Genomic DNA, 19,716 nt, shown 5'->3' with positions numbered 1-19,716 from the left:
ATTGTAAAGAAAGAATTTAAATGTATCATTTTTTATTTAATTATTTTTTTACATTTGAATAAATATAATTATTTTAAATAGTATTGGCATAAATAAAAAAATTAGTTAAAAGTATAAAATGCTTTGCATTAACATAATGAGTGAAATTAATAATTTTAATTTTGTGACAATCAATTTATAACTATTTTGGATTACTGGCATTACATGAATCTAAAAATCTTTCTAAATCTTGTAAACGTTGTACTTCTTCTTGTATGTGCTTTAAATGACTCCAACGCAACAGTTTCAATTGTTTCATACAAGACGCTTCTTCCGCTGTAAAAGGAAATAAAATTTTATCATTCACCTTCAAAAACGTAAATATTATAGATATATAACATAGTAAATATCCAATTGCTAGTGGCGGGCGAAATAATAGAAGAAAAGAAATCTTAAATGGTTAGATTTAAACATGAGAATTGCCATTAACAGATGTCGTTACTTACATAGTTTGAGAGAGGTTGCGATAAGTTTAAGAAAGTAATACAGATTTCAGATGTATTCATTGGTTTAGGGCCTTAGAATAATATTATTTAGGGCTTAGGCTATCCATAATAGTTTAAGCAATAGTGCGTATATTTAGCAATATTTAGCATCGATCTTTAAATGGGCTGACTTTTGGTATTTGAGTTCCTGGAGTGATTTCTAATATTTTTTTCAATTTTCCGATTTCTAAAGAAAAATGAAAGAACGAATGGCAATTCTTTTCCGTAATGAGGAAATCGTAATTAACAATCTATAAATTACCTTCCATTTTTATTCGTCCATTTTTGAGAAATTAATTTTTTTTGTTTATTTTTTTTTCGATTTCAAAAATTGATTTCTAAAGAATGACAGAATAAAAACGGATGGCAATTTAGTTGCCATACGTTTTTATTCGGCCATTCTTGAGTAATTAATATTTGAAGTCGAAAAAGAAATTAAAAATTAATTTCTTTAGAATGGACGTATAAAAACGAATGTTAATTTTTTTCCGGAATGAGGAGTTAGTAATTACGTTTATAACTGCATATCCAGGTTTAGCAGGTAAGGCTGCAGGTAACCCCTTGGTAGTAATAAACAGCGATGCCTCGGGTGCAAGCGTGTAAAAAAATAATTAATCAAAAAATAAGGAATAACCATGTCGGGGCCCCTATAGGCAATGCAATTATGTACTTTAAATGTAATGCAGTGTTATTCCATTTCCTATTCTATTATTTTAGATTATAATCGGTGAATTTTAGCTTCTAATCCCATTTTTCGTAAAATAATAAAAAATAGGAGTTATTTCAATCGATAGGAAACAATTTTAACCTCCCATCGAACCTTGAAGTTTTACGATTCAGCACAACAAATACGGAGCGAGTAGCTCATGTCGCTGTACTATATAGGTAAATTATTGTTAAATTCTAGTAAAAATTGATTTATATAACTTCCTCTTTAGTAAATATTTTCATTATACTAATATAGTAATTCATTATCGTCAATATCAGTTTTTTGTTTTTATACGTTTTTTATACGAGAATTATAATAAAAATTAATTATAATTTTATCTAGTAGTTATTGACTACTAGAAGTCATTGTAATCGAGTCAGGAAAACAAAATTTTAACTCCTAGTCCCCTCAAATTTTATGTTTCATAGTATGTAAATTTCCAAAACGCCGTTAACTAAAATAGATAGAAATTTGATAATTGGATTTTAGCTTTGAATTGTTGTTCTATAATGCCAAATTTCATATCAACACCATCTAATAACAGAACAGTTAAAAGATGTTACAAAAATCGACTACTAAAGGAAATGAAAGAAATCGCTGGCATTTTGCTAAAACCTCATGAAATGTGTTTCTTAGCTGTCAAATATCATTAGTAATGCATGAGTTAGTGGCGCAAATGTTTCTATTTGTTAATAAATAATAAATTAATTCAATGAAACGATCAACGTTAAAGTTCACTTAAAAAATTAGTAACTAGGCAACTTTTATGACGTAAATGTTAAATAATCGGAAACTATTACACATATATAACAAATAGGTAATTTAAATTGCCTATTTATTAATTTCGTAAGTCTTTAACATTAACGGTTCCATTGAATTAACAATTTATTGTTTATTAACAAATAGAAACATTTGCGCAACTAGCTCATGCGTTAGAAATGATATTTAACACCTAAGAAACAAACAAATTCCATGAGGTTTTAGTAAAATGCGAGCGGTTTCTTTCATTTTCCTTTATTTGTAATATCTTTAACTGTACTATAATATTCAAGAGTTGAAAGGAGTGTTATTCGATTTTTCATAAAAACATTAGCCCCCTCTTTAATATTCATCCCTTCAGTAATATAAAATCCAATTGTGTAATTATGCACAATTTACAAATAACTTGAACTTTCCTACCAAAGTGGAACGTTCTATCTCTTATAGATTTAGAAAAAGACTCTCGAAACCTCAGAGCACTAAATTGCGTATTTGAGTTTCGCAAATTTTATTTACTTTTAACAATAACTAGGTAGAATCTTTGCCCCTATTTTTGCCTTACTGAAGATTTTTGAAATAAATACAATAAGTGATAAGAAATTTTGTTGAAGAAATTCAATCAATCAAAATCAATAATCATCAAAGAGAAATGAATTTATAGATATTGAACGATTTGCTTAAAAAAATTAATAATAATCTTTATAAACAAAAACGAATGTTTGTGTTCTATGCTTTCCTAGACCATTGATCAGATTGTGATGAAACTTTGTTAGGGTCTTCTGAGGACGACCACGAAGGTTTCTGACAACAACAAAAAAACTTTACTATTTTGATAAAATTGGAAAATTAAATTTTTTTAAATAGTTTGAAGAAATTTTGTACCTGTGTATTTGACATTAGAGAACAAAAACTAACAATTTACGAAGCGATTCATACTTATCAAGAAAAATGCTTTGAACAAAATTAATTATTTGGTTCTTAGGCATCTTATGCGGCCATTAAATTCATAATTTGTAAGAGAGTGAACCCTTTAAATTGGAATGTTGTTTTTTATAAATAGGCTAGAATTTTTCGTATACTGAATAGTTTAGAGAGGAGATGGAGGAAATAACAAAAAAGATTATACAAAAAACGAATAACTTTTTTCGAAAAGTACTACATTCTGTAGAAGTCATAATGTAAAAAAACTGTTTTGGATAAAACTTTTCATTCAATTTCTACCTTAACAATACTATTTTCGAAATATTATCATCAGCCTTAACTCGCTCAGCTATATGATGTTCAAAAAAATGACCATAATATAACATATAAATACAAATGTAAAATATTATGTGTGTGCGATGCGCGCCCTCCACAGTTAGTCAATTTCGCTATAACTAGAAGTAAATGTGCAGATCACGGACGTTTTGTCTCCATATTTAAAAAAAGGGTCCAAGTAATAAAATTCAAATTTTAGTTTAGGAAAAGAGTTTTTTGAATTTCTTAGTCCATTTTAAACGAAAAACATCTATTTTTTTTAAATACTAAAATTTTAAATACTAAAAGTGCCTATTTTTTAGCCAAAAAACATTATCAAAATTGGAAATTTGCGAGTTTGCGGAAAGTTTTAATTAATCTGCGAATATCCTTCAACAAAATTCTGAAAAAATATTACTGAAAATTGCACTAAAAGTTTTAAAAATAACGAAATCTCTAACCATCTCCTATTCATCATACAATGAAATTATCTGCAATTACTTTGGTCAACTCGAAAATTTCATTTTTTTGACTTTTTTTAGGTATGAAAAAGCCAATTTTTCGTTTATTCAAATATATAACTGATTATAACTCGAAAATGTCCGATATTACAAAAACATAACAGTATCACATATTTTCGCTTAAAAAATAACCAGGACCAACGTTTGTAAAAATGTAAGTATTTAACAAAGCCCTGTGGCAAAATTAGGGTAAGTACCTACATATTAGTACATGCCTACGTTAACCTAGACTAGTGCTTAGACTATAAATAATTATTTCAAAATCATAGTGTACTTTTTAGTAGATAGAAATATTATTTTTTTAAATGGTTAAATAAATAAAAGAAAATCAAATATCGAAATGAAAAAATGTCCTTTTTTTTATAGTAGATTTTATTTGTCCGAATTTCGTTTGAAGTTGATTAATAGCTTTTTATTTAACGTTTAGTTAAAATGATAAAAGGATTTTATGCCATTAAATTCGAATTATTAAACACAAAACTAATAAAATAAAGGAAAAATAATTGCTATTTCAGTCTATAAATACTTAAAGAAAAATTCGTGATTAAATCTATAAGATTAAAAATCTCGTTCACGGAGTATTAAAACAAAAAGTTTATTATATTATTATCTATAGAGATTGTGTGATGTTTAAAAAAATTATATCCAGAAGTAACTAGAATTTTATCAGACAGGCGAGACACCACATGTATGTCATCTATATTCTTGTGCTTTGCCGGACTTCAGAGATGTACTTATTCTCTTTACAAATTTCAGAAACAACTGTCGATGGAGAACCATAATGGGTACGAAAAAACGTAAATCTTCACAATCGTTTTATGTATTTTTCTTCTAAGTGCAATTTGATATTATTTCCCCAAAAAAATCTAAAATCTTACTTCATAAATAATTGATTTTTTAATGTGCAAAAAAATTTTATTTTTTTTGTTTGTATAAATCATTTAATATAATACAAGGTGTCTCGGAAGTAACGGACGCCCCTTGTTGCATCAGGTAGAAAATAAAATTCTAAGACGAAAATTTCCTACACATCCATACACTTGCACATGCATGCATAAGTACACGTCAGCGTAACGTTGAGGCTCTCGCATCTCACTCTCGCATTTTTTTACTAACAACCCTCCTCCCCCATTGTCTTTCAGCTGTAGTACGCTTCTGATTGGCTGCCTATTCGAATTAATATTAATTATCCGTGCGAAGGATCAACAGATAGAGGAGGACTTTTCGTTTTAGAATTGACTTTTCTACCTGTTGCACCAAGGGAAACAGGTATAGTTTTTTTTTTTTAAATGATGAATATATACTTGAAACTTCGTAAGTGCCTTCCTTTTGGCGAGTCTACCATACAACACGGAATTTATCGAACAGTATGACCACTTGATAACATTAATAACAGATCTTTTCATTTTAAAAATTGATTACCTTTTGTTTCGGACAGTGTGTTAAAAACCAATGTGATAAAATGAATAAAAAATATATTTTATCTTTATCTAATTTATTACTGTATGCCTGAAACTATAATGAATCGTAATTGAAATGAAAAGGTCTATTATTAAGCGATAAAATATTTTATCCCACATAAATACTTCGCTGACGAACTTTTCTACCACCTTGAACATGCCATACTTAATTTTTTTTTAAATACAGAGTTCACTATTGCTGGATTGTTTAATAATTATTAATGTTATCAAGTGGTCTTGTCCGGAAAATTCCCTGCCTCGTTTTTTCAAACCGATAACTCAAATATGACGTCATCATGCTCATTTGAAAACGCATCACTTCGAAAAAGTCGAAAATTTGGTAGACTTGTCAAAAAGAAGCCTGCACTCACGAAGTTTCAAGTATGTATTTATTCATTAAAAAAAACCCGCGGGGTCCCAGAGTCTATTATTAATTGATTGAAAACTTATTAATTCAAAAAATATTTTTAAATAATAGATAGTACAGCACATTGTTTTAAAATCAAATTCAACCGTTCAGCTTAACACTAATTTTTATTAAGTCGACTTGTGCGAGATCGGTATTTTTTTGATAATTGAATCTATACGAATTTTATATTACACTGGTCTAAAAGCTAACATTTTAATTTAAAAAAAAGGTGTCTTGCATTTCATAGTGTGTACAAGTTTCAAGCATCAGTCGACTTAGCTATTTTGAAAAGATCATATTAAATTTGTACTCACTATGCACTTTGAATGAAGATGTAGAAGGCTTCGATTCTTTTGAAACTTCGACATTTACATCTGTTGTTGCAGAACGTGTGTTCGAATTAGTCACCAAGTGTGAAATATTTTCAGTTTTCTCTTTGTTATTAACAATATTTGTGTTTAGTAGAATACGATGTCGATGTGTTGTAGAAGGAGACTGTAAACAAAATAAAACATCAAGCAACTAAATTATTTTGAACAAGTTTGTGGGTAAGTTTTGACTACATAACTCCTGCGGTTTGGTTTATTTACCTCTTCTATTATTTTTTTTTACTAAAATATGGATCAAATAAAGTATTCAAACATAAAAGTATATATCTTGTTCTGCGTGCATAACATTGGTTTTTTTTTTGTTCGTAGCTTTACGGGCAACGCTTTCGCATCTTTGGGAGCTGAGGCCTCTAAAACATATCATACAGGAGGATCAAATCTATCCTGGCATATGGTTTTTAAATAGGCTCAACCCTCACTGATATTCCAGCCGAGGACTGCTATTCCAGCCTGTATCAACGCGTGATTGGGATTATCCATGCACGTTCCGGGCAACCAAGATATCAGGCTGAAACTACTAACGCTCCATCATTGTCCGTCAAACTACAATTCTTACTAACTGATTTGAAAATGCGTTATGCGAAAACTATGTACCTATATATCGAATATTTTTTGTCGTCATTTCTGACAACGAAACAAGCCATAAAATAAAGGTGAAGAAATTGAAAAATTTCAGAATAATTGAGTGCTAATTATGTGCTCGAAAAATAAAAACATACCTCATTTATGCTACTAAACAAAAGGCTTGATGAAGCTATCACAATTTGCAAAATAATTGAGTACAATTTATGTACAGTGCATCTGTGATGATCTGTTTTATTAAAAAAATGAATCGTGTTTGATTGTTTGTTTATAGACTACAAGTTCATGCTAAAAATTTTCGGCTGAAATGTTCCTCCAGAAAACATGTTGAAAAAGATGCTCCTATATGTAAAATGAAGTACAATGGCGTCAGTTTTGCGCGGTACAGGTGAGAATGTGGATATCATACCCCTTGGTATCTCATCCCTGCACCAGCAAATATTTACGGCGTTGCTGGATACTAGCTCTTCATAAGTATTCATAGCCAACTATATAAATTCCGTACAGAAATACCGGGTACCGAAGTTACCGGATTTATTTCTGTGTGGCATTTATGTAATTCTCTTTGAATACTTATGCAGAGTTAGAATCTAGCAACGCTGCGCTGTTCATATTCGCTGGTGCAAGGATTGTGACCTTCATATTCTCACCTGTACTCACATGTACCACGCAAGACGCCATGGAGCTTAAACTTACTTTTACAAATAAATAGGAGCATCTTTTTCAATATGTTTCCTGGTGGATCATTTCACCCAAAAAAATATAGCATAGGCTTGTAGTCGGTTAGTAATTGCTTATTTTGTTTATTAATAATGAAGAATTCCGTTTGGATATTCTTCGAAAACCTAATTCTTAAATACTAACTGAATCCGACATGCGTTGCAATGTCGCATAAAGTAAAGGAGTGTTTGGTTGTATCAATATTTTTGGTTTTTACATTAGACGAATATTCTTTTTTTATTTATATAGATTTAAAATTTTAATAGATTTAGGCAACTCTGTAAGAACGGAATCCCCAATTAATAATTATCTCTCTAAATCTTTTTTTAAGTCCTGTGTTTCCGAAGTTAGAACAGGTCCAATACTTTTTTGGAAACCGTGTAATTATGAACCCAGATGCTATTATGATTATACACACATATCTCGATTATATGACTTTTTTCTGAAAATTTGGTCTTTTGAAGTAAATATTCAACTGATGTTTTTCATTCAACATCTAATTTGAATGCCAATAGAATGAAAAAAATTTATAGTCAATTGATGTTACGTCACGAACGTTGTTCATTAGACACTGTCGTGATTGAAGGAAGGTAAAGATAATACAACGGAACGTGCTAAATACTTGAACTGACAGATTTTCTTGTATTTCCTTATCTACAAAATTTTATGAATATGAATAAATAGTTTATAAGGGTTTGAGGAAAAATAATTTTTTTAAATCGTGCCAATCTAAAAATTTTCCTGTTAGCGAATAATAATTTTAAATAAAAAATATTCTGTCTGTTTAACGTTCTAATATAAAACATATTATTCTATTTTTGATAAATATTTCCATTATTTTAGGTTTTGCTCACAGGGACCTTCCAAATTAAATGTTTTAGAACATTAAAATCATAAATATTGTAATATCGATAGTCTATGGTAAATGAATACTTCAATTTTATTATTATTTAGGAAGAAATACCAAATTTTGTTTTCGTAGGTACATAAGAATTACTCTTAAATTTTGAAAACTATTTTCTACTATAGAAGATAAATTTTGTTACATTTTCGTAATTATGGGCTGCAACCAAAGCATTGCTTGTGCGTTAAATATTGTGTAGCTATAGTTTTAAATAGCTAGTCGACGGGGCCGGTCATTCAGGGTTTGTTACATATATCATGCTGAAATTCTCAATATATCTGTAAACGTAGAGACAGTTGGATGCCGTAAAATTGCAGGTATCGTGGTAGCTATGGTGATATGCATTCAATTGTGTGGACGTGCAGGCCTTTCTTCCATGAACAAAAAAAAATTGATATATTAAAAAACTAAATTGATTACCTCAAGTGTTAAACGTGGTTCTGGTGCAGTGCCCAATTCTTTGCTCAGTGCTCTATCAATTAATTTAATTATATAACTTTTAGATCGATGTAATTCAAGCGCTACAGTTCGATCTTCATCGTGATGCGTATTGTGATGATTAATACCAGTTGTTGATTTTAATGGTATATTCATTTGTAATAAATTTGTTTTAGAGCTTTCAGTATCGCACTTTAAATTACTCGTGGTGGATTTTGTTAAGAATTCTGCATTGACTTTGGCTTCATTATAATTTGTTTGACTTGAAATGTGTGAATATGATTTAGTTTGATCTGATTTTAATAAACTTAAATTTTGAGATTCAATTTTTTTTGGTATGTGATACGAATTATTGTTTGTGGGCTAAAATGAAGAAAATAGTTAATATTGGTAACTAGTGGAAGTTCATAATTGAAGGACAATAGTGGGTCGTTAATTTACTACAGTTTATAACCCAGGCATAGATGGACATTTTTTCTGCAGCAAAGAAAGTGACACGTCTTGTCTGTTGAAAAGCCTATCGATATATGGGCATTATAGCACGACACTCTCCCTGAACAGAAAGGATATATAGTAAGAAAACCTGCAGAAACGCGTTTGAGTATATCGTGAGTATAGAGTAGTAATTGGGAAATTATTTTTTGGCAAAAATCATTATACTCGATAATACACAATGGACAGTCCGTTCTATCCAGTATCCGACAAAATTATTTTCCCATTTGTTAGTCGATCGATGATCTATCGGTATAAATAATAAAAAAACGTTTGCCAAAAATTGTTGGGGTCCATGAAAGATACCGAGAATTTTTCTAGAAGAAAAATTTGTTCATCTGGACATATATAACATATATACAAAAACGCTAACTTTCAATGGTCAGGCATTTCAGGGTGGGACAGAGAAGTGTATGATTTACAAAATGCTGTAAAACAAAAGCTCACAAATTTTTTCAAATAATGTTTTTACCATCTTAAAATACGTAATAAAAAGTAATTGTTAAATTATATTAAAAAACCAATCAAGCTCCAATAAGACGGCGTTCATTTAGGTGTACACATTATTTAAGGCGACCAAGTTATTCATCGCATTCAGCAGCTTTTGAACAGCCTGTCAATTCTGTTCCATTACTGTTGTTGGTGGGTCATCTTCCTACAGTTTCTTTCTTTCTCTTTATCTAGCTGCAATTCTTTTAAGGTAAATTCGTAGGAAATGGCGTACGTTGCTAGATCCGATTAGTTTTTAACTTACTTCTGTAGTATTCTTAAAGACTTTTTTACTAATGTTAGCCCAGAAAAATAAGACAAAGAAAAAGCCAATCTGCCTAGAAAATCCAAGTTTTCGGTGAAATTTTTTCACCGACATTTTCCTCCTTTCACTCTGAATAATTTTTGTACGAAACATTTTTTTTTCAGTATTTTAGAAGATATTAGGGTTTATCGAAATGAAGGTTTTTAAGATTTTATTTAGGTCAATTCGCGATTTTGTTAGCGTGCCAAAAAAATTCACTCTAAATTCAAGATGAAAAGTGGTTTTGTAAAATATTTAATTATCTTTATTTGGATGCCTGAAATGACCTATGAAAAATCCATTGCAAAATAATGTGCGAAAAAAAATTACTTGAGGCTAAAGGTCGCAAAAACAGGGTTTTTTCAAATGTCTCGTAAAGTATTTAATTTATTAGTAAGCTATTACAAAATTTATTCGTGAATTAATTTTACATAAAAAATACAAATTATCCGTAGAAATAATGGTTCTCAAGATATTTCATCATTACAAACGAGGCACGAATTATTCGCCATTGCAATAGAAATATTAATTATTTCTTTATGAACACCGTAAAAAAAAAAATGAATGTATGGATAAAAAAACTATCCTGTGCGTAAAAGTACCTATTTTTACGACCTTTGATCTTGAATAATTTTTTTTTTTGCGCACATGATTTTGCAATGAACTTTCCATAGGTCATTTTCTTCCGGTGAAAAACTTCACTTAGAATTTTGTAAAATGAAAAACCTTTATTCTCCTGGGCTATGTATTCAAAGATGGTAAAAAATTATTTGGAAAAATTGGTGGGTTTTTGTTTTACAACATTTTTAAAAAGGCACTCCTTTCTTCTCCACGTTGTTTTATTAGTGTTCATGATCTTACAAAAAGGGATAAAATTATTAAATAATAATTACCAGGCTATTCTTTGTGTTATCGGCATTTGGGGATGAAGTGGTATTATTACTGATAGTATGATTATTGTCATTGTTTGACGGAGATAGCGTTGGCATTGATGTAGTAGCACCAGTAGTTTTACAAATGCCATGCTCATCATTTTCACCAGCATTAGTATTTCCATTATTATCAACATGAATACTCATATTATGAGTACTTGTTGTCATAGTATTGTTTATTTTACTGCTATTGATAACAGCAATTTCGCCATCACTAGTATTGTCCGTACTACCAACACAACTGTAGGTATTATTATCACCTTCACGAACAATCAATATATTAGAGAGTTGCATATAATTAGTCGGGTCAAATTTGTAACACGATTAATCAAAATCGATGAAATCCTTCGAAATATACCGAACCGAAATCGCAATATACATTTTTTTTTTAAATCGGAAATTTCCATTTGCAACATTTTATAGATTTTTTTAACTTCTAAGTTATTGTTTTCACCCCGTTTTGCCAAAATCGAGTTTTCATCAGATCTCGACGTTTTAAGGTGTCAGGAAGCTTCCCTGACTACTTCCGCGAGGGTGTCTGTATGGCTGTATGTATGTATGTATGAGTGTGTGTGTGTGTGTGTGGATGTATGTAAACCTCTCAAAACTTTTGAACGATTTGTACGATTTGTCCGATTTGATCGCGGTTGGTGCCATTCGAAAAAGCTTGGCCAAACTTAGATTTTGATAGATTTCGAGAATAGATTTTGAACGGGTAAATACGAGTCAATTAATTTCTTTGCTACGGGAAATTAGGAAATTTCACTTGTCTCTCTCAAAACACCCTCGTAATTTTTAGTTATTTTTATAGTACAAACATAAACAACATAATCGATACTCTTTTTCCTAGATACATCAAATTTAGCTTTTTGGAAATCTATGACTAATTTTTATACAGAATTTTTCGCATTGAATAATTATATGACACAAGTAATTTTAATCTTCGGTCATAATTCATTTCTGCACTTTAGGCAGGTTTCGTTTGTAAAATTTGAGTTTGTAAAACGACGGCATGTTCAAGAAAACGCATCATACAGGCTTTTGTGGAAGGAAAAGAAGAAATTTTCGAGTTTTTGAAAGCTAATGTTATTCGAAAAAAAGAAACCCAATGAACTAGACCTAATCTGATGTCAGAACATGATGTTCCCCATCCAACTCTACAACTTTTGTTCAAGTTATTTTTTGAATGGCTAACTACAAAATGAGCTATTAGCCATTATAGATAAAAAACGACCCACCCTGTATAGGTATTACAAACATATAGGGTATTATAAACAGGAATCCCAAATTTATAACAAATAAAGCAGATAACCTAAAAGAGTCCGGCGCTCAAACGGTCATAACATAACTTTAATACTAATTAAAGTTATGTTTAATCTTTTATTAAATACCTACAATTTAAAATAAATTTTTCCTGAATAATAGTCAATTTCGTGGCTACCTTCTTCAGCTAAGATTTGATTCGGATCTGGTGGTGATTCAGTTAATCGTTTCTTGGATGTATTCGGTGATGGTGATGAACAACATATCGATTGTGCATTTATAATTTTTTGTGCTTCCTCACGCATTTTCTGATTTATTAACTTGCTTTTGTCATGTTGTTTCTGATTTATATAACCTGATGCCATAAGATCTGCCAATAAGTTATCCAATGAATCAGAAGTCATATCGTTACTGAATGGATGTTGAGGTTGTTCGTGCGGTTGTTGGTCATCTACTAATGATGCCAGTACCTCTTTTGGTGTTGATGTTTTATTATTTAACGTTAATGTTATGTCATCGATCATATTTTTATTATTACTATCAATATTATCATTGTCATTATTTTTATTATCATTAATACTATTGTTTATTTTTAATGAATTTGTTTTTGATGTACTTGTTTTATCATGTTTTTTCTTTAAACGTGTTTTTGAAACGACTGTTTGTTGGCTTGTTGTTGAATCACATTTTTTTAATTTTGTAAAATTTTTTTTATTTTCTTGTTTTGATTTTAGCAATAACGATGATAACTATAAAAAAAATTTATTACTAAATTTGTGCGAAATGGTCACAAATCGTATCATATTTTTCTATTATATTTTTAAAGTTCTGTTCCCAAATTAATTTAATTAATCTACAGAGGCGCAATGTTAAATTTGACAAAATTGCTATGAGCAGAAAACAAAAATACATTGTTATAGAAGAAAACAAATCAAGAAACATTGCTTTTATTCGTTTACGGCTAATCAATGGCTAAGTTAAACGAAAAGAGAAAATGAACGAAAATAGTAATTTTTACATTTGTTTATAATTTTTATTCTTTTTCGATTTTAAAGTTGATATTTGGTGAAGTTATGAATAATATGTTCTCAAATCTTCAATTTTTTTAGCATAATTTTTGAAAATTTTTCTTAAAAAAAATACTTATCGTAAAAATTTTTCTCTTGGCCGAGGGACTATGGTAGAGAGGTTTTTCGGGGCTTAATCTCTTCGTCGAGACTCTTTCGATCATTATATTTTAGAAGCAAGTGAAATTTTTAATTTTTGATGCCGAAATAGGGACTCGAAAACAGTATATTTGGGATGCAAAAACACTAGATTTTAACGGGATGATAGCCGTCGTTTCACGAAAGATAACAATTTCGTGTTTTTTTTTCGAAAAAATGCGATATTTCAAAAAATTTTCAAAATTTTTTAATATCAACATTAAAATTAAAAAAAAGTTATAAACAAATTTAAAAACGACTATTTTCGCTAATTTTTTCGAGTTTTCTCGGCACATCCCCAAGTCTGTATCGAACCGACCAGACGTCAATCGATAGTTTTTTTTTGAGATCTAGAACTTTCCCATTTAATTTTTTGCATTGGACGTCAACTTTTTTTTTATCGCAAGAAAACCGAATTTTTTATTTTTGTGAATTAGAATGGAATCCTATAGTAATTCGCACACGCGAGTAGCTCTGTGAGCTCTTATCTATAAACATCTGCTTTTACCTTTACAAGCAGAATCAAGTCAAAGATCATTGACATTATCCTGTGCTCCCCGAAGCTGCTACAGGTTTTGTCGTGGTGGAAAGTTTCAAATGAACCCGCTCTATTTGACCATACATACATTGTTTTTAATAATTATATCAAATCGTGTACTGTAGCTTCGTACTTCTGCAAATGTTACTACCGGTTCTACAGATGTTTTTTGGTGAAATAGAAGTCTAGACTACGTCATGATACTAGAGCATCTTTCCACAAAACGAAAATGTGTGGTCTGGACTCGGACTGACTAATATTTTGAGAAAAACAGTCATCTTATGAAATGAAGGTTTGATGAGTAATGTTTCTTCTGTTTGAGTAAGGTTTTATAAGATTATAGTGTAGGTAGTATATTGATTTAAAAATACCACCTCTATATAATAAAAGACATTTGTACATACGCATTCTTGCGTATACGTAAAATCATTCAACAATAAATATAAACTGTGTAATTGAAGCTTGAAGTCATTAAGCTGCCAAGGCTTTGGACTGATTTACTAAAAAAAGACAATGTCAATTTATTTGTCAAAGACAAATAAATGCCTTCAATTTATTTCTAACTTTTAACTGTTTAATTTAGACCAATAAAATAATAATATCAATTGCCATGATATTGGCTGTACTGAGAAGGTTATTTTACACCAATTTTTGTTAAAATATGATTTTGAGCATGGCTGGCAAGAATGAAGCGTGTGCTTGATGCGAAAACAACACATGGCTATAACACATGGCACTAATAAAAACAGTGCAACACATGGCACTAATCTCTAAGTTGGTTAAGGCATAACCAATTCCGTTCGCGGAATGCCTAGGGTAGCAGGTTCGATTCCCACCGTTAAAAAACAAAAATTAATTTAATTAATAATTGTGATGGGCTGGTGTAGTGCATGGTATATGTATGAAGGAGGCGCACTCAGCCTCTGAAATTGAGGAGTGGTATCACAATGGGCTCTATAGCCTAAATGTGTCCTTCGTGGACAGTCTATATAACCTAACCTAACCTATGGCACTAATAAAATTATCTCTGTCATCGATTGAGCCAAAAAACATATTTGTAGCACTTTAAACAAATGATACAACAGAGATCGATATGGTCTGTATAATACTGGAATAATATGAGCGGGGTGAAAGGTATGCTGTATTTAATAGCAAAGAAAGAAATTTCGTATGTGTAGGTTTTAAATAGACAAGAGATAAGTATAAAGATATAAGACTTTGAAAGCTTTGTACTGGAGTAGACTGTTGTTGTTGTTGATATATCATGTAAAGTATTTTTTTGAAATTAGCGAAGGGAAAATCCTCAGTACAGCCTTTTTCGCATCTCAATTACTTCAATTTCGAGTAGGAGTACACGAAGCGTTTTGCTGTGGGCGAGATGTTTTCAAGATGAATTTTAAGTGAGATTTATCTTGAAAATGGGTTCTGAAATCGAGTAGGACAGTTCAAACAGTTGATTTACATGTGCTCACCAATTTTGAGATATACGGAGCAAAGAAACGTTACTGAAACGCATCTATCATCTGGTGAAACGCACCTATCAACGCACCAGATGATAGGCAACCTCACAGTATTGGGTAAGAAAAATCACAAATTTACTCCCGAAAATATGACGATAAAAAAATACTGTTTTGTGTTTCAAAATAATATACCCAGGATGTTTTATGAGTCAATGATCCCGAATTTCATGCCTAAAACCCTCAAAATGTGGAACCAGGAGTTCCAACCTCTCATAATCCCTTAAAAGTAGGCTTTACCATTTTTTATTAGTTACATTTTGCCCTTAAGACGTTTTTGAGCCTCTCAATTCGAATTTAACGTTTAAAAAAGGATAGTTTATTCGCTTGTTGTTGCGAGCTTTAATTTGTGAAATTCCATTTTAATTGAAATTGAAAATAAAATACTTCTAAATTGTTAAAAATAGCAAAATTAACTAATTTTAGGGGATTATGAGGTTTTGGAACTACCACCTTCGTATTTCGAGGACGTTAAGCATGAAGTTTGTATTCTGTGACCCTTAAAATCTCCTAAATGTGATTTTTAAAGTTCCTCATAACTTTCTTAGCGGTTGCACGCCGCATTAAGATGTTGTTCGTGAATGATTGTGAAATTTGAAGAAACACAACTTTTAAACACTTTTTAGATTTTTTACTGTTAAAAACTATTAAATATTTCTTAGACTAAAATACTTTGTTAGCTTTACAGACTTTATAATTGAAATCAACCTAATGTGGAGAGATGAAGTTAGTTATAAGATAAAGCTAAATATTGATGTACACACAAGTTACACGGCGTGTCGGCCTATTTAATCCTCTTCATTTCCTTTTCGACTATATTTTTATGTTATAATAAAAATGTCTTTCTTAATTAAATATGTTTTTATAAAAATTAAACTAACTGAATGTTTCAATCAACGCAAGTAATTAAAATCTCTTAAAGAATTATTTATATGGATAAAACCATAATTGAATTTGGGTGTATGGATTACTAACAGCTACCCATTCGCTTCGCCGGACGCTTCAAACTTTCCTCAAAAATAATTTACAAAACAATGTAAAAAGTGATAGTACATTCAAAACTATGCTAAAAACTTTGCTCTCTATCATCTCTTAACTCTCTTACATCTTTTAATATAGCTGTTTCATCAAGTACCTTCTCCCAATTTCTTCCGCTCTCTACGGACTATATGAAGGATATATTGGGATTTATACTCCCAAAGGCTACATAAAATAATTATATTAGCGAAAATAATAGGTAGACACTTCATCTTCAAAAATTTAGAGTTTAATTCAATAGTATAAAGCTCTAAGAAATCAGTACAAAGTATTTTTTATGTACCTTGGAACCTGGTTAAGTGAGACATAAAGGAATTTTTAAGTGAGACATAGAGGTATTCCACTTATCCAGTGTCTCAGATATCCAGGTATAAATAAACACCTGCCTCATTTACAGAGAGTTCCATTAATGGAGGTCAGGAAATAACGTATTATCAATCTCATTGCTGCGACAAAAATTATGAATAAGGAGCCTTCGCGCGAAATCTTGTGCCATTTCTTTAATGAAACATGTTAGCAAACACTATTTAAGTTCAGGATATTCTGATAAACATACACGTTTTAGTTTTCCTTGTCCTTGGAACATCGGGATTGAATTTTATCTTTATTCTGAATTATTCTATAAAGAGTAGATTTTGGTCCATTAAATTTCATCGCGTGTCTTCCCACTTCCATAAACGGATATTAACTTCAGTTTTTCACGTACTGATAACAATTTGAGCCTACGTTTCGGTATTTTTTAAATAAACATCTGTATGATAGTAAAGCAAAACTAAAACTGAAGGTCATCGAGGCTCAAAATTAGTTAAGTGCAGAATTTACGAATAGAATATGAAATAATAAGAAAACAAACAAAACCATGTTATCTCAGTTCTCAGTTACAGAGGTTAAGGCATGCAAAATTTACTCGCTGTCTCAGTTATAGAGGTAACTATGACGATAAAATCGAAAGAACGAATCCTAGGTGTAGAGGTTTGTTTCGTCCCATACTAACAGTGGTATTTCAGTGCGAAAGTGTTGGGACCACTGCATGAGTTCCAGTTATGAAGGTTTCTCACTTATTCAGATCCCACCAAGTTCCACAGTGAATATTTTCCACCTCTTTCAACCCATTGCAATATTTTAGTTCTTGTTTTTTACTAGTCAAAATCGGATCGGTAGTTAAACCGCATAAGTCAAGAAGACTGGCAGACGAATTTACTATCGATTTTATAATATGAAGTAAGTGTACATTTATAATATTAAGTTTCTATTGTTTATCATCAGATTTTGTAATAGATCAAGCTTTGGACCCTAGTTGACTCTGATAAGTTGAGGTCGCTCTTGCGGGCGAAGGTTCCATCTGTCCTAAATGGTGTGTTCTAAATATATACAAATGAAGATTAAAACAATGTTAATTTTATTAACATTTTTACAATGTTAATTGTAAAAATTCTATGCTTATACTTCTGTGTCAATGTTTTGCTTTCTATTATAATTATCAACAATAAACTATATCATTCACTTGGAGAATCGCAAGCCCGACCAGTCACACATTGACAAATCGGTCTGTAAACTGGTCACCTCGCCAGTTGTACTTTATTTTGTAGTTAATATAAACAACAATGGATAGGCCAATCACTTCTTGTCATAGAAAAAGCACTTGACTGCGAGTTTTTATGGACATTCTTATTTATAAGACAAGGAAAGATTTCAGAAATGAATAGGCGATATTGTGTACGCACAACGCAATCATAACATTTATCATAGGCCTACCACGAGTATGACAGAATATATGCGATAGCAATCCATCTAAGAAAGAGGTGTTATAGACATGTATTGAAGCTTCGATACGTGTTGAGTTAGTTGTAAGACGCTTGGAGAGTGGAGGTTTCTTAATTTAACAGAACATACCCGGCTTCTTCTCAAAGTTGCTTGACTTGGTGTACACTTAACAGATTTTGCATTTGGTGGTATGGTTTTATCTCTGTCTTTAACATTCTCTTTTGAAGATGATAATTCGTCGGCATATTCTTTCTCTTTTATATCAAATAAATTCTCGAAATGAGCTAACAAACCTTCCATATCGCAGGAAGGAGTATTGTTTGAGTCACTGAAAAAAATAACAAAAAAGTCACAAAATCTTCTGGAAAATTAAAGTCTTAAGGTGAACTTTCGTTGATTTAAATTTTTTTTTAATTTCTTACACTAAAAATAGATTTGATTTTTTAATTGGGCTTATTACTAGACAGACGATATTCGACTACTTGCCGTTGACACCTAATTGCATGCTTTCTTTTTTGGCAGTATGTAGCCGAAAATCCAACGTAGAAGTTGCTGGAGTCGACCGTACGATCTTTCAACGATTCATCCATAGCCCAGGAGTGATATTATTTAAATTTTCTAGTATGTACACTCACCTCGCAAAAACCTAAGTTTTTGACCTCCCCACCCTTGTATGTTTTGTGCCATTTTGAAAAAAACCGCTAAGAATTTTTTCCCGATTTATCCTCAGCAACTCCTTACCAGTGATATTAAGCAAAAAAATTCTAATATCAATTGTAAAAAGCGTTAAATTTCGTACAGGTGGCATATTATCATAAGTTAGAAAATTCCAAGTAGTTAGTCAGATACGGAATTATGAAAATATGCAAAGGTAAAAATTAAATATATCTCAGTATTAACTGAGATTTCATTCAAAATTTATAAAGAAGCTTGCTGAGGAAAATTTCAGAAAAAAATGCAGGAGAAGATAAAAAAAAGACTTTGCCTCCCTTTTCTACATATATCTTCTTCTTTTCAAATTGGTATTATGAGTGTAATATTAAAAAGTTCAACATATCTGAAAATAAAAATTACGCAACCTTTTGCAGGGCAATCTCTTTTCTTGACTACATATTATACCTTTTACTTTTTGAGTCTAAAATAAGGAGAATAGTCAATAGAGAATATATACATTTTTAGTTGTATGTCAAAAAAAGAACACCCATATCTTATGTAAGCCAAAGTTCTAAAATATCATTATGAAAAATAAAAGTTTTTACCGTTTTGGATTTCTAAGTGTTAACAACTTGTTTTTTAATTTTCTTTTGGGATGGAGCGGAAATCGTTCCTGTTGAATTACTTTGTAACTATCATCCGGTGCTGTATAAAATGGTGGTGCAGATTCATATTCAACCCTTTGATATTTAAGAAACATAAGCATTATATGATTTTTCAAAAGAAATGACTAAATAAAATAAAAATTACTTTAAGTTATAAAATAAAAAACACTTTGTTTACATTACAAATATGCAAAAAAAATTACG

The 19,716-nt window shown here is 30.7% G+C and overlaps 1 protein-coding gene across 1 annotated transcript in view; it reads right to left on the bottom strand.

Annotated features, from left to right (window-relative positions):
• Window positions 1–181: 181 nt before the first annotated feature.
• The window catches only part of LOC123293878, a 69,046-nt gene continuing 49,511 nt past the window's right edge, over window positions 182–19,716 (bottom strand). The window contains exons 7-10 of the mRNA XM_044874896.1: window positions 19,453–19,587; window positions 18,323–18,521; window positions 5,933–6,113; window positions 182–315 (exon numbers count right to left, since the gene is read on the bottom strand). Coding sequence (XP_044730831.1) covers window positions 182–315; window positions 5,933–6,113; window positions 18,323–18,521; window positions 19,453–19,587 — 649 coding nt within the window. The remainder of the gene's footprint in view (window positions 316–5,932; window positions 6,114–18,322; window positions 18,522–19,452; window positions 19,588–19,716) is intronic.

The sequence above is a fragment of the Chrysoperla carnea genome, chromosome 1 (genome assembly GCF_905475395.1).
Source record: "Chrysoperla carnea chromosome 1, inChrCarn1.1, whole genome shotgun sequence".
Taxonomy (NCBI): domain Eukaryota; kingdom Metazoa; phylum Arthropoda; class Insecta; order Neuroptera; family Chrysopidae; genus Chrysoperla; species Chrysoperla carnea.
Note: the sequence above shows the minus strand (reverse complement) of the source record. Positions and strands in the feature narration are given on the sequence as shown.